This window comes from Equus quagga, chromosome 11 (genome assembly GCF_021613505.1).
Source record: "Equus quagga isolate Etosha38 chromosome 11, UCLA_HA_Equagga_1.0, whole genome shotgun sequence".
Taxonomy (NCBI): domain Eukaryota; kingdom Metazoa; phylum Chordata; class Mammalia; order Perissodactyla; family Equidae; genus Equus; species Equus quagga.
In genome coordinates this window covers 84,765,013-84,778,351 of record NC_060277.1, presented here as the reverse complement: position 1 = coordinate 84,778,351, position 13,339 = coordinate 84,765,013, and the positions used below count along the sequence as shown (strand labels likewise).

General features: G+C 52.7%; 1 protein-coding gene across 11 annotated transcripts in view; it reads left to right on the top strand.

The window, feature by feature from the left end:
• The window catches only part of MSI2 (musashi RNA binding protein 2), a 388,026-nt gene that overhangs the window by 328,344 nt on the left and 46,343 nt on the right, over positions 1 to 13,339 (top strand). For 10 of the 11 annotated variants that reach the window (XR_006890528.1, XM_046674791.1, XM_046674790.1 and 7 more), the window contains exon 10: positions 6,887 to 6,961. Coding sequence is in view for 10 of the 11 variants with exons in the window: in XM_046674791.1 (XP_046530747.1) it covers positions 6,887 to 6,961 (75 nt within the window). In the remaining variant the exon portion in view is untranslated. Of the gene's footprint in view, positions 1 to 6,886; positions 6,962 to 10,920; positions 12,321 to 13,339 lie in introns of those variants that run through there. The other variant, XM_046674799.1, reaches the window with a different exon arrangement.

Here is a 13,339-nt window from a genome sequence, read left to right as displayed (position 1 = left end):
GTCCCTGCCCTCATGAAGCTTGTGGTCTAGTGAGGGAGACAACACTTAACAGCTAAGCACACAGATACGTAATTAGTCATAATAGAGTTCTGGGGTGCTTTACGAGCACATAATGAGGAATAGAAATTAGTCTGAGGAATCAGGGAATACCTCCTGTGGATACTGTGAATACTGTGGAGGTGACATTTCAGCTGCAGTGAGAAGGGTGAGTAAGCCAAGGGCGATCCAGACAGGAGGAATAGCCTTGAAATGCAAAGGTCCTAGTGTGGAACCCCAGGAGCCCCCATGCCTGGCTGGGTGGGGCACGTCCAGGCAGGGCCTGTGTGAGGAGGAGGAGTGGCGGGCCAGCAGGCCGCGTGGCCCTGAGATTGGCTTTGACCGCGGCTGGTGGTGGGCCAACCCGCGTGGTCCCTGTGCTTCTCCAGACGCCGTCTGATTGGCTCCTCTCGCTGAGGGATGAGTGTGTGATGAATGCCAGGGGCTTTTTCGTCTGCCCCGACTTTTCCCTGTCCTCTCGCATCTCAAGTTCTGGCTTCCCTGAGCCGCAGTAAAGAAGTAATGGTTAGTTGAAAATGTTGTCCTGGTGGAGTCTGTTTGTTCTTGAGTTTTAACCTCCCCTGGCCCACCCAACCCGCCACACCCCTGCTGCTTAAGGCTTTTGCCTTTTTCCTGCATAGCTCTGCCTGTGGCTGTCACCAGGCAGAACCCCCAGACCTCAGCCAAAACCCGTCAGGGCACAGAGGCTCTCCCCTTCCCCTAACCAAGCAGAGAGCCCTTGGGATGGAATGGATGGTGTCGGCCCAGCCTCCACCCAGGGGGGCTGTGTGGGCCAGCGGGAAGAGCTGCTGACATCAGGATCAGGAGATCTGGACTCCTCGCCTGGTCAGCTGTGTGACTTGGGGCAAGGGACAGCCTCTCCGCCCTTCAGTTACCCCATCCATAGGTAAAGATATAGGAGCGCTCACTTCATGGGGTTGTTGAGGATAAATGAAACCATATCGTGCCCAGCCAGTGCTTGTATTTCATCAAATCTGAGCTGCCACGAGTGGTAAAATGCACCTTTGTGTACCATTCAGAAAGAAGAAAATATATGCCGTCAATTAAACTGCACTGATGTTTTCTTAATCACATTGACTGTGAGATAGATCCCACTTTCAGAGATGTTAAAATGTGAAAAAAAATGTGTGTCTTCCGATCAACAAAGTACAGTAGTATGTGCTCAACCCGAGAGCTGTTGCTAACAAGGTACTGGGAGCCTTGGGCAAACTGTCGCCCAAGTAGGCGCCCGACACCCTTCCCCTCGGGGCCTCTTCCTACCAGTGGCCAAGAACATAGCTAGACCTGCAGGTGTGCCGTGGCACCTGCGGCCACCTCCTCAGTTCCAACCCCCAGCCCAAGGAGTTGGATTATCTTTGAGTTTCTCCCTCTCAATAAAGATCCACGTACTGGACTCCAGACCTCATCAGCCCCTGGCCCTCCTGAATTCCCCAGCCACTATGGTGAGGCCATCTAGACGCCTGCTGAGACACGGCCTCCCGGGACGTCCCAAAATGTGCCTCTAGCCTGGAACCAGCTCAGCCTGAGGTCCAGGCAGAAGAGGTGAATCAGACTCCGCTCCCAGAGAACAAACTCGCAGTCTCACAGTCTGGCTGGCCTGTTGCCTCCGCAGCCAGGCGGAGTCTCCGCCAAGCTTTCTCCGATAGACTCCCAGGCTGCCCTCCGTTTCACCCGTTGTCACAGTTGGCGCCCTGGGCCTCTGGACTCTCTGGGCGAGCAGAGTAGCATCTACTGTGCTGTGACTGAAGCCCTTTCTTCTTACTTCTTCCCTCTAAAGTGGTGACATCAGGCGGAGTCTAATCCTTTGGTAAGACGGCCTGACGTGTCCCTGTCAGTCACCCAGGGCACTACCTCTGTGCACTAGGCCTGCATATCAGTCCCGGAATCACTACCATCACCACGAACGACAATCTGGCTGATGAACTCGACTCACAGAGAAAAGCATTTCTTAAAAGTTCAATAATAAGAGAAAGTTTCAGTGATTTAATCTGTTGTTGAAAGAGCGGAAAAATATATAACACTTAGAGAGATTTTTACAAGTGAGACTAAAACCCATTCAAGCTTTTAAATCCATTCATTCAGCAAGTATTTATTGAGTACCTGCTAACGCCAGACGCTGTGCTAGATGGCCGACGATGCCGCAGAGAATGGAGTCTCTGATCTCGGGGAGCTGATATTCTAATGAGACAACAGACACACTGGTCTATAAATGACCTGGAAACTGTGGAACTAATTTTTAAATAGCCTTTAAGATTTTCTCCATACTTCGGCAGGCCTCATCAAAGGGAGGCTGATGAGCATGAAGAAGCACACTTCTTTCTTGATCTCTCCTGATAGGGCTGCGAAGTCCCTGGGCGGAAACTGAACAGCTGGTTTGGTTTGGCCCTTCATAGCCTTTGACAGAATCAGAGACTAACCGGCCCCATGGGAATTCCGTAAAAAGAATGTAGGAAAGAAGAGGGGGAGTCAGCCTTAGGCCAGGTCTCCCTGTTTTTGTGCCAGACAAAACCAAAATCAACTGAGACCCTTAGGAAGGGCCTTTTTGCAGCCCTGAGACTTTGTCCCACTGCCTGCAGCAGCAAAGAGGTGCCCACAGTTATCCAGCTCAATGCACGAGAATCTCTTTGCTTTTTATTAATGAAAGTGGCTTAATAAAAGCAAACATGATTATTGTAGGTATATTTGATTCCTCTTGGCCTTCTCTGCCCTCAGCCTCATAATCCTACTGCCTCTCACTCTCTTGACCTCGTTGGGCATGCGCTGTTTAACATGTTTGATACCAGTGGTAGAAAAACACTCATTTCTGAGGCCTCAAGGAGAAGGTTCACCCTGGCAAGCCCAGAAATGGAGAGATGCTGTTGGCCAGCTGAAGAAAGCCAGAGACATTCTTACCAACGCTCATACTGAGAAGCTCCTGTGAAATCCTGACCCGATGATCCCCGACATTAAGCCCTTCTGAAATGAAAAAAAAAAAACCCATCATCTGGAAGGGATGAGGAGCTGTAATCTGTGGGCATTCACCAACAGATCAGAGGAGATTGGCTGGAACTTAGAGCCGCGTGTCTAGACTCATTTGTAATTTCGGTTGGGATTTGTCTTTCCCAAAAATATCTGTTGAGGTCATTCGTAAGGTCTCCATTTGTTCGCCTGTTTCCTGGTGGACAGAGAAGACTCAAGTTCCAGCTCTTCATTTCCCTTCCAGAGCAGCACAGTCCACTAGAACTTTCTGTAGTGGTGGAAGGGTCCTTTATCTGCACTGCCCAAGATGGTAGCCACTAGCTAGGTGTATCTGTTGAGCACTCAAGACGTGGAAGTGGAGTTTTCCTTATAATTTAAATTAAATTTAGTTTAAATTGGACAGCACAGGCCTAGAGGAGCTGCTGTGACACAGGGTGATTCTGGGGTCCGAGCATCTTGGTAGACCTTGGCCTTTCCGTCCTTGCCTGGGAAGGGCTCATGGCATTTGGTGTTGTATCTATATGCAGACCTCATGGAGCCAGCGTGGTGCCCCAGGCAATGCTCTGCACGCTATGCGTCAGATGTGTCACACTCTGGCAGTTCCCTCGTCTCTGTCTCTTTCAAGTCAGGGGACCTGGTGGGAGCAATTTTCTGTGACTCTGAGTAGCTGAGTAACAGAGCGTGGGAGAGGATGAGTCATGTACCCATCCTGAATGCCAACATCTTCCAGGGCTGGTGCAAAGATCTAGAACCACAGTTCTGAGAACTCTGCCAGTATCCCCAAAACGAGACCCTGAAATGAGCTTACTGACTGGCAAATTCAAATTCTGTTGTTGATTTCTGAATTTTTTTTTTCCACCGTGGAAAGCCTATCTGTAAAAAAGGTGGTCATCCAGGCAGAAGGCTTGGTTTTTTCTTTAGTGACAAGAGATAATTACTGTGGGATTGATCAGGCGTCCAGAGTACTGGAGCAGATAAATTGTGCAGTGGCCAGTGCGGGAGGGGCCCAGCTGCTAATGGAAGTGGTGGCTGGGTCATCTCTCGGTAATGTGACTTGATGGAGCGTCCGCACGGGTCTGCTGTAATGTGCTATTGATATGCAGCCAGCCAATTTCCCCTGTGTGACTGGGGCTGCGAGGCGTTGGAGCAGAGCTGGGCTGCACAGCAGTAAATGAAGAGGAAAATTGAAGTAATGTTGTATTATAAATTTATGATTTCATCTGCCTGACCCAGAGGATGTTCGGTGATCGGGGTTGGAGATGAGATCCCCCACTCTGGCAGATGCCAAATTCTCATCTTCATGTTCTGGAGACAATATTGACATGTCCGGGAAGATTGGGGTGAGGCCAAAAATTGGGGTGAACTTGACCACACTTTTCCTCGTTCTTGTTGAAGACTTTGGAGTATGATAGGAAGAAAGCAGATATAATCAAATGGTCCTGGTGGTCCCCAAGTCAGGGAGGGACTGGGCCTTCCACCATTGTCACCCAGCCTGAGTCTTAAAGGTAACGAATGAGCTTAAGCTTCTGCTGTCGGGTTAACATTAAAATATTTAAGACCCTGGCACTCAAGTTAAAAGCAAAGAAGTCATTTCTCATCAGGAAAGCCCCTAGGCAGGAGTGATTTGCTTATTTGCGTATAATCTGTTTATCAATGTTGAAATAATGGTATAAGAAATGTAGTGCTAAAAGATCTGATTTGCTAGCAGGTGAGTAATTTGGAGGAGAATTGAGCTGGCCGGCCGTGCAAGGAGGGGGCCAGCGTGTGTGTGTCCTCTTAAGTCATCCGAATCTTGGTTTCTGTCCCTCTTCCTCCCCTTCTTTCCCCCTCGGGTGCCAGTGTTCTGTGTCTCTCTTGGGTCCTGCTCCTCAGCAGTCGGTGCAGAGCTGCCAGGTCATCTTGTCTCGTCTGGGCAGCCGTCTGCCAATGAGACACCAAGTGCTGGGAAACATTCACACAGGGAAGGAGCAGGAGGCCAGATCCTTTTGAGGTAGAAATGGTTCAACGGGCCCGTGAGTTGTGTCTGCAGATTTAGAAATGCTCTGGTTGAAGCGAGGGAAAGGAGCCACGGCTGGTCTCGGTTGGGAATTTGGGCACATCAGTGCTGCAAGGAACCTGCAAGGCTTTCTATGGGTGGCAAGACTCAAGCCCCCAGAGGAAAGGGAAGACCCCAAGGGCATGGCCCTGGGCCAGAGGCAGGTCTGGAACCCAAGTCTCCTGACGTCTGGTCCAGCAAGCTTCTGTTCTGGGACTGATGACAGATCCACTGGTCAAGGCAGAAGCTACACCACAGGCCAGTGAGGGAGGGTAGGACCCGTCTCTGGACCTCTGAGGCACAAAAGCCCTGTGAACAGGCAGCAGGAAGACCAGCCTCTCTCCAAGACGCAAACACACAAAAGGGGGTCAGGTGCTGGGCAGCCGGAAAACAACCACAGACGTCCACCTCTGGTCAAAGCAAAAGGCAGGCTGGTGGTAAAGGTATGGGGAGAGGTGGAGGTGGTGGTGGAGGCAGTGGTGGAGGTGGTCAGACGGCAGAGGGAGTGGTAGGGTAGGTGGCAGCATGGCCAGGGAGTATTTTAAGGGCATGAATATACTGAGATTCCCATACACTGAGTGGAGCAAGGCAGAGTGAGGCTGACGGGATGGGACCAGGGGTAGTCATGGCTCCCCTCTGGCCGGTGGAATTTCAGGTCAAGACGTCTACACCAGCCTTCCATGTCTCCTGAATCGACAGGCACAGACACAAAGAGTGAAGTGGCCTGCCTGGGCATGATGAAGGGTAGAAGTGACTTTTACTGGGGCTTTTGTAACAGATTGGAGAAGGCCCCACTAGCACCAGAACTTGCCAGTGGTTTCCACTGCACCCCAAGCACAGCCCAGCAGCAGTTTCCACGAACACCCCTCAGTTAACTGATTGCCCCCTTGGTTCCCTGCTGAGACCGGTGTCTGGAAAACATGTTTGCTGTGAAATGCCCATCAAAACAGAGGGCACGCTGGGGCTGGCCAGTGGTGTAGTTGTTGAGTTTGCACACTCTGCTTTGGCGGCCCAGGGTTCATGGGTTTGGATCCTGGGCATGGACCTACACACCACTCATCAAGCCGTGCTGTGGCAGCATCCTACATACACACACAAAAAAAACAGGGAAAATTGGCATAGATGTTGGCTCAGGGCCAATCTTCCTCACCAAAAAATAAAAATAAATAAACACAGGGCGTGAGTCTTCCGGGTTTGCTTCGTGGTGCAGGTTTTGACATAGCAGTCCCCCACTGTTCTCCAAGGGCCTTGGGAAGGTACTGGCACCTGTGGAGTATCTGTGCTTGGACATGGGACCCCAGGACCCCGCCTCCCCTGGGATTCTTGAAGGCCAGGCTCTTGAAGCCCAGCATTTCTCCAGAGGCAGGGATCAGCCTGAGTTTCACTCTAAACCGTGACCCCCTTGTCCTCATGCTCAGTCTGGTGCTGGCGCTGCTGTCCGCTGCCTTGGGAGGAGGCCTTACAAGGACTTTAATCTCCTCCTGTCAATAGCTTTAAGGTCCTAAGTACATTCAGGGTAAGCTCTCCAAATGTCAGAGCCAGGAGCGGGCCCTGTGTTTGGTGCTAATGCGTGGCATTTACTCTGCAGGTTCAGGAAAGCGCGTGGGTTTGGGGGTCTCTCTGCCCAAATACGAGTTAATTACCAGCAGGCTGACGGCAGCACCCCCAGCCACGGGGGAGAGGTGACTAGGCCCTGGGTAGAGACCCTCCCGGGAGACAGATCATTCTGTGGAGGAAAATGACCCAGGCTCTTTAGTTCCCACCCTCCCTGAGGTTTCACCCCAGACCCGAGGCAGCTGTACTAACAGAACTGTGGTCTTTCTCTCTGTGTTCAAGGCTACCCCAACTTTGTGGCAACCTATGGCCGCGGCTACCCCGGATTTGCTCCTAGCTATGGCTATCAGTTCCCAGGTGAGTGTCTTTGCTCCTGGGGCTTTGGAAGTGTGGGAGGTGGGCTGCATTTGGGTCAGGGGTACCCCTAAGGACAACACAGCTCATACATACGTCCATTCAAGAAATGGTTCAAGTCCACCTAACTCCAGGTCAGGATGCAGCTCCGTTTCTGATTAACTGGAGTACATCACTGGTGCCGCGTGTTTGAGGGCGGCAGCCTTTAGGGGGAAAGAGAAAGAACTGTGGCGGGAGCCCTCCCTCTGCTCACCCTCCTTCGTATGAAGCCCATTACCGGTTCCTTCTCTCCGGGGGCTGAGCTGTCAGCCCAGGGTTTTCCTCCACCCTCTGCCTCCCCGCCGTCCGAGTGCCTGCTGTCTCAGTCTCCCACCTTCCTGCCCTGCGCCCTCCTCCGGCTCGGCCTGACGGCTCTGGCTTCGGCGCCCTTCTGCTGTATGTTGGGTGTGCCGTTGGGGTTTAGGTTTGCTCTCTGTCCTGGTGAGACGTTTAGATTCTCCCTCCCCTCTGTGGGTGTCAGAGACATGAGGCAGAACCCTGGGGGATGGCTGCTCCAGCTCCCGTGTAGCGGAGGCCTGGGACCCGCACCTGTGGGGGAGGCAGCAAGGGTAGGCATGGTCTTGAAGGAAGCAATGTATTATGGGGCTTTGCTTTTCCCCTGAAGGAGTCAGCCAGCCTTTCCCAGACCTGGAGTACAGATGAGAATGTATTGGGGTGCTTGGGGGTATCTATGTGCAGAGGACAGCTGGGGTTTCTAGAGAAGGCATTAGGAATGGAGTTTTGTCCTCTTGGATTCCCTACAGGGGGAGGAGGCTCGGTAGGGAGCTGGGGTTTCTCTCCCTGTTGGCTAGATTGCTTATCTGCCTAGACCCGGCAGCCTGGGCAGCAGAGGGAGTGAAGATGTGGCCCTGGGCGGGTGGCATTCTGAAACCAATGAGGAGGGCAGCGTCAGGGTGCGTGTGGGGTTCGAGCTGGCCTTTGCCTCAGACTGAGTTTTGGGGTGGGGAAAGTCGTGTGGGGGCAGGTCAGGAGGCATTTGGGGTACTTCAATCCATGCCCTGGGGGGACAGATCCTGAGCCAGCGACAGAAGCCCTGACTCTTATCCAGTTTGCCCGTGGCCACAGGCAGGTCACCCCATGTCTTCCATAAACCAAGGGTTTGGGCGAGATGGTCCCTGAGGTCTGTGTACCTTCCTGATTGTAGAGGTGAGGGGAGAGGGGGGAGGCAGGTACAGTAGCGGAACTTCCAGATGGACCAGTGTGAGTGTGGGGACCACCCCGAATGTGTCCCCTGGGGCTGGGCAGTTTCCCCCTCAGGGTGGGGCCCTCAGCAGGCATCCTCGGCTGCCCTAAGGAAGCCCCCCCCACCACTGCTTCTCTACAGTTGATGGCAGCTTTGGGGGCCATGGACCTCTCAGTGCAGGACAGCAGGCCCCTCGACCAGATCAGCCAGCACTGGGCCAGGCATGGTCCAGAGTTCACTCCATCTGCTCCTCCAGTATATTCCCTCCCTTTACTGATGGGGACCCCGAGGCCCAGAGAGGGAGAAATCCCTGTTTGAGGGGTCATAACCAGCAAGGGGCAGGGCCAGGATTTGGACCCAGGTGGTCTGGGTCTTAATTGCCACACTCTACCATCTCTCTAACATCCATCTGTCCAGTACCATCACACTAGCCATGTATAGCCACTGCACTTTAGATTTAAATTAATTAAAATTAAGTAAAATGAAGAATTCAGTCCCTCAGTCCCAGTAGCCTGAGGTTGCAGTTACTCAGAAGCTACGTGTGGCTAGTGGTGACAGTCAGCGCAGAGCACAGAACATTTCCATCACCACAGAAAGTTCTGTTGGATGGCGCTGCTCTGGAGCATAAAGGAAAGGATGTGTTACGGTGGGGGTTGCGTGGTCCACACACATACATGCATGCGTGCACTGCCACTCCTGGGGAGCCCTGGTGTGTCACTGTCCCTGTTCCCCATTCCTTGCCTGCCCTGTTCAGCACAGAAGCTGGTGGCAATTTGGGGGAAGCCTTTCCTCTCCCTCCCTCCCCTGGCTTCCTCCCCAGGGGAAGAGAAGATACACAGGCTCACACTTCTCAGCTCGTTGAGAGCATGGCGCTGCTCTGTGTGCTTGGGCCAACCTGCTTCCCTTCATAATCAGGTTGCCATTACCCCCTCAGTGCAGCACTAGTCCCAGGTGGGGAGGGTTGGGGGATCGTAACGTGGGATAATTTGGGGGTGACAGAGTGGACTCCATGCCCTGTCTCATCTGAGAGCCTGTCCTCGGGGCCCCGTGACCTCACTCGGGAAACATCTAGTAGAACGCTGTCTCAGGGACCTGCATCCTTGGGTCTGCCCTAGGCAGACAGAGATGCAAGAATGACCAAGCGAGGCTAGGTGGAATGAGATGGGGTCTCGGCTACCCAGCCCTTCACCATGAGCCAGGCCTTTGGGAATGGAGCAGGGGGGCAAAGGGACGTGGAATGGGCTTGGAGTGACCGTGCCCAGGGCCCAGCAGTTTACCACTGTCACCAGCTCCCACAGCTCGGCGCAATCAGCTAGGTTGGAATGGGACAGAACTCAGGCATGAAAATGTGCAGACCGAGGCTCCCTGACCTTTGGGACTAAGCTGTTCTGTTCTCTCAGCCGTCAAACTCCCATTTCCCCATCCTTCCCACTCACCCCTGGAAGCCTCCTGTTAGTCCTCACTGATAGCCAGAAAGAGGCCATCAGTGGCCACAAGAATAAGGCCGCCTGCTCTCAGGGAGGGTCAGGGTGTAGAGTGGCCCTGGGCCGGGAAGGGGTGCTCTAATGGTTGGACGTGGCCACCGCCGCCCCTGGATGAGGAGTCAGGCTGCTTTCAGAGCCCATCGCTGACCCAGCCCCTGGAGGAGCTGCCTCCTGTGGAGGACCAGAAAGCCTGGGTCGCCCCTGTGGTTTTCCAGACAAGAGCTCATGGACTGGTGGCTCAAGAACCACACTTGACCCCTCCTGGAGCCTTGGCCTCAGGAGCAGGACCCCTGGGTCAGGGAAGCTCTAGAATGTTCTGAGATCCATCTCTTGCTTCCTGCCTGTAAAGATGTTTCTAGTGGATCTGGCCGAGGGGGCCGGGGTGCAGAGGGGCAACCCAGAGGAGGAGCAGGCCAACTCTCTGCCCTCTCCTCATCCCTGTCAGCCTGATTCTGTTGACCCCTCCCCAGGCATCCTGTGAGTCAGTGACATCAGCACAGCTGTCAACGTCACCACCAAACTGTCCTAATATTTTTTCTTTGTGGTCTTTCTTTTCTGTGTCCTCACTGTGTGCCCGCTTCACCCACCTCCCGTCCCTCTTATGATGTGTGTGGATCCCGTACCCCTCCCCACCCCTTTCTGAATCCGTCCTATTGGGGCAACAAGAGGTAGCCAGCTAAGAGAAATGAAAGGACACCTGGGTCCTCGAGAGCTGCTAAGATCCTTCATCCTGTGTGTTGTCACTCACATACGCGTGCATCCTGGGTCCCCTGTCAGGACAGTGCAACCTGACCCTTTACGAAGGGTTCTCCTTTCACCTGAATCGGCCCTTTCTATGAATACCCATCTCATTGGGTTGAGTGTCCAGGGTCCCTCTCAGTGGGGCCTCATTTAACCTGTGTGACCTGGGGTTGCCACAGACGTTCCTGGGCCACACAGGTGTTAAGCAATGCCTGCCCCTGCCCACCGTTAGGATTCTATAGAATAAATGAGGTGCTCCAAGAAAGGGGGCTGGACTCTTCTGGATAATTATTAGAGTGGGGAGTAGTTCTTTTCTAGAAAGGTTGAGTGGGGACCAACCACTGTGGAAATGGCTCCTCCTTCCCGCATCCCAGACCACTAGGGTTCGATTTATTACCATGCTGATCAGTGGTCTCCCGTTTCCTCTCTTTTTCCCCCTCTGGACTCTCATTTCAGTTTCATGTGTTAATTTCTGTTCTTATTTCACTTTGCAGACTATTTGCCGATTTCACAAGACATAATTTTTATCAACTAGCTCTTAAGAGAGGCATAACAAATTGGGGTTTGCTACCATTACTAGAGAGAGGACACAGTCCCGACCGGGGCCACCCCAGCTGCTGTCAGTGCCCACTGACACTGTCCTAGGCTGCCTGTTTGAACGAATGTTCTTTTTCTCATTTGTAATTCTTGGAAAAGACTCATGTCCTCATTGCTTCGCTCAGTTGTTTTTTTTTTTTTTCTTAATTTCATTCTCCAGTCCCTTCCCATTTTGCTCTGTGTGCACCCTGTGAACATCCCCCGCCCACCCCACCTGCCACCCGCCCTGAATGTAACAGGGCCGGAGGGGAACTTCTCACAAACTTTGTAGAGCCTCCTCGAGGGAACCCAGGAAGAAGCGTCAAATTACTTGAAATAATGACCAGACGGGGTTGTTGGGACATTTCAAGGGGTGAGCCTTTAAGTGCTGGTGGCCCATAGGGGTTGGGGATATGTGACTTGGAGCACCTTTGTCCTGTTCTGGACAGTACCAAAAGTGAACGCATACACAGAGACTGTGCTATAAATACTAACGTGAAAAACTTAATCTGGAAGAAAAACTATGTAAATATTACCTGGTTGTCTTTGTTTTGCGGGGGCTAGTCCCTCAGTGGTGGTTGCCAAAATAATAAGCACAGCTGTCTTTGAGAAGGGACAGTGGAGTCACCGGGCACTGCCACATCTCTGGCACTGTGGACACTGATCCACACCCTGCCCCTCCTTCTGTCCCCAGCACCCACACCCCCACCTCCCTGCCCACGCTGGCCTTGCATTCCCTGCTGGCATCAGGGAGCTCTTGGCCCGCTGGGGTAGGAGGGGATGGAACACAGAGGGTCCATCCTGCTCCGGTTGGCACCCCTTCTGGTCACCCCCTGAGAGCTCTCTTCTCCTGCAATCTTGACCCCCATACTCTCCATCTGAGATACCCCACTCCCCTGGATTGGTGAAGTACCGCTCAGTTGGAGTCTGCTTTGTTGACGCTCCTAGTTTGTGAGAAGTGACCCGCGTGCTCCATCGGATGCCTTTGATGTGAGCGGGTCCATCCATTGGACTGTCAGTGTCCTTGAGACCCAGCCTGTGCAGTTTTGCTCATCTCATTAAAGATGCTTGTTGTAATAATTGGTTAGTTTCCTTTTATTTTCCCGCAGGCTTTTTCATGAGTGCTATTTTTTTAAATCTGTATGGCTTTTTTTCCCCCGCCTTGATTCTGTTCTGCTCCGAATTGCTTTGCTTTGGTGAACTTGTCCTGGTATGCTTGCCTCACAGACGTTTCAGCCATTGTGAATTTTCTTCATCTCTGTAAATAGTTCATCTGTGCTTCTCCCTAATGACGTTTTATTTTTTCCCCCTGTAAGCAACTGAGGTAGAAAAATAAATTGTTTACCACGGACATGCTGTGTGCTGCCGTCTCTTAGCCTGACAGTGTCCTGATCTCGCTCCAGGGGAGGTGAATGCTCTAAATAGCTGGTACCAGTGACAGCCTAGTGCGGCTTCTGAAAGCATGCGAACTCCCCCTGGCTGCTGCCTGTCGCCAGCCCTCCCTGCTTCATCGTGCCCCCTGCACTTGCTCGAGGTGGTCCTGTCCTTGAGCAGAGTGGCAGGGCATCTGCATGCAGCAGCTGCACCGGTCGCGCCCTTGCCCCTCCTCTGCCATCACTGCTGCCCTCAAGTGAAAATGCCACTGAACATCTGGACCCCTCACATCTGAGCACCAGGTGTGTGAGAGCCCGTGCACGTGCTTGTGCACACCAGCCTCCACGTGGTTTGCACGACGTGGCTTGCTTTCCTAACTCCTCTGAACAGGGCAGGATGGAGGAGCTGCCTGCGTTGCTGGACTTGGTGAAGGTAGAAGACCTCATTTCCAGCTCCCATTTGGCCACACAGTAGCCCTGTGACCTTGAGCGAGTGACTTAGACCTCTAAGCCCTGTGGATAATAGTAGTGCCTGGTCAGTTAGGCTGTTAGGATTAAGTAGGATGATGTGTACATGTGAATGTGCCTTGAAAATTGGTAAATGCTGTACAACTGGAAGTTGTAGAAATAGCGGGATTTGATGTTCCTGTTACATCATTCTCCAGAGTCGTTTTCTCCTCCTTGTCACCCGCACTGAAGCTGCCTGCTGGTGCATCTGCTTATCAGTGAAAAGAATGATCTAGGATCCCCAAATGAAGCCAGAGAGTTGATGGGACTCCTTGCCCACCCTCACACCCCATCCTTCCTCTTCCCTCCCTCCCTGTTTACTGATCACCAGGCACTGGATTAGGTACCAATTATCTGGATGTGAATAAGACTCGCTCCCTCAAGATGCTCATAGTCCAGCTGAGGGTGACAGAACCAACAGTCAGACCCACCACTCATCATGGGACAGGTGCTTAGC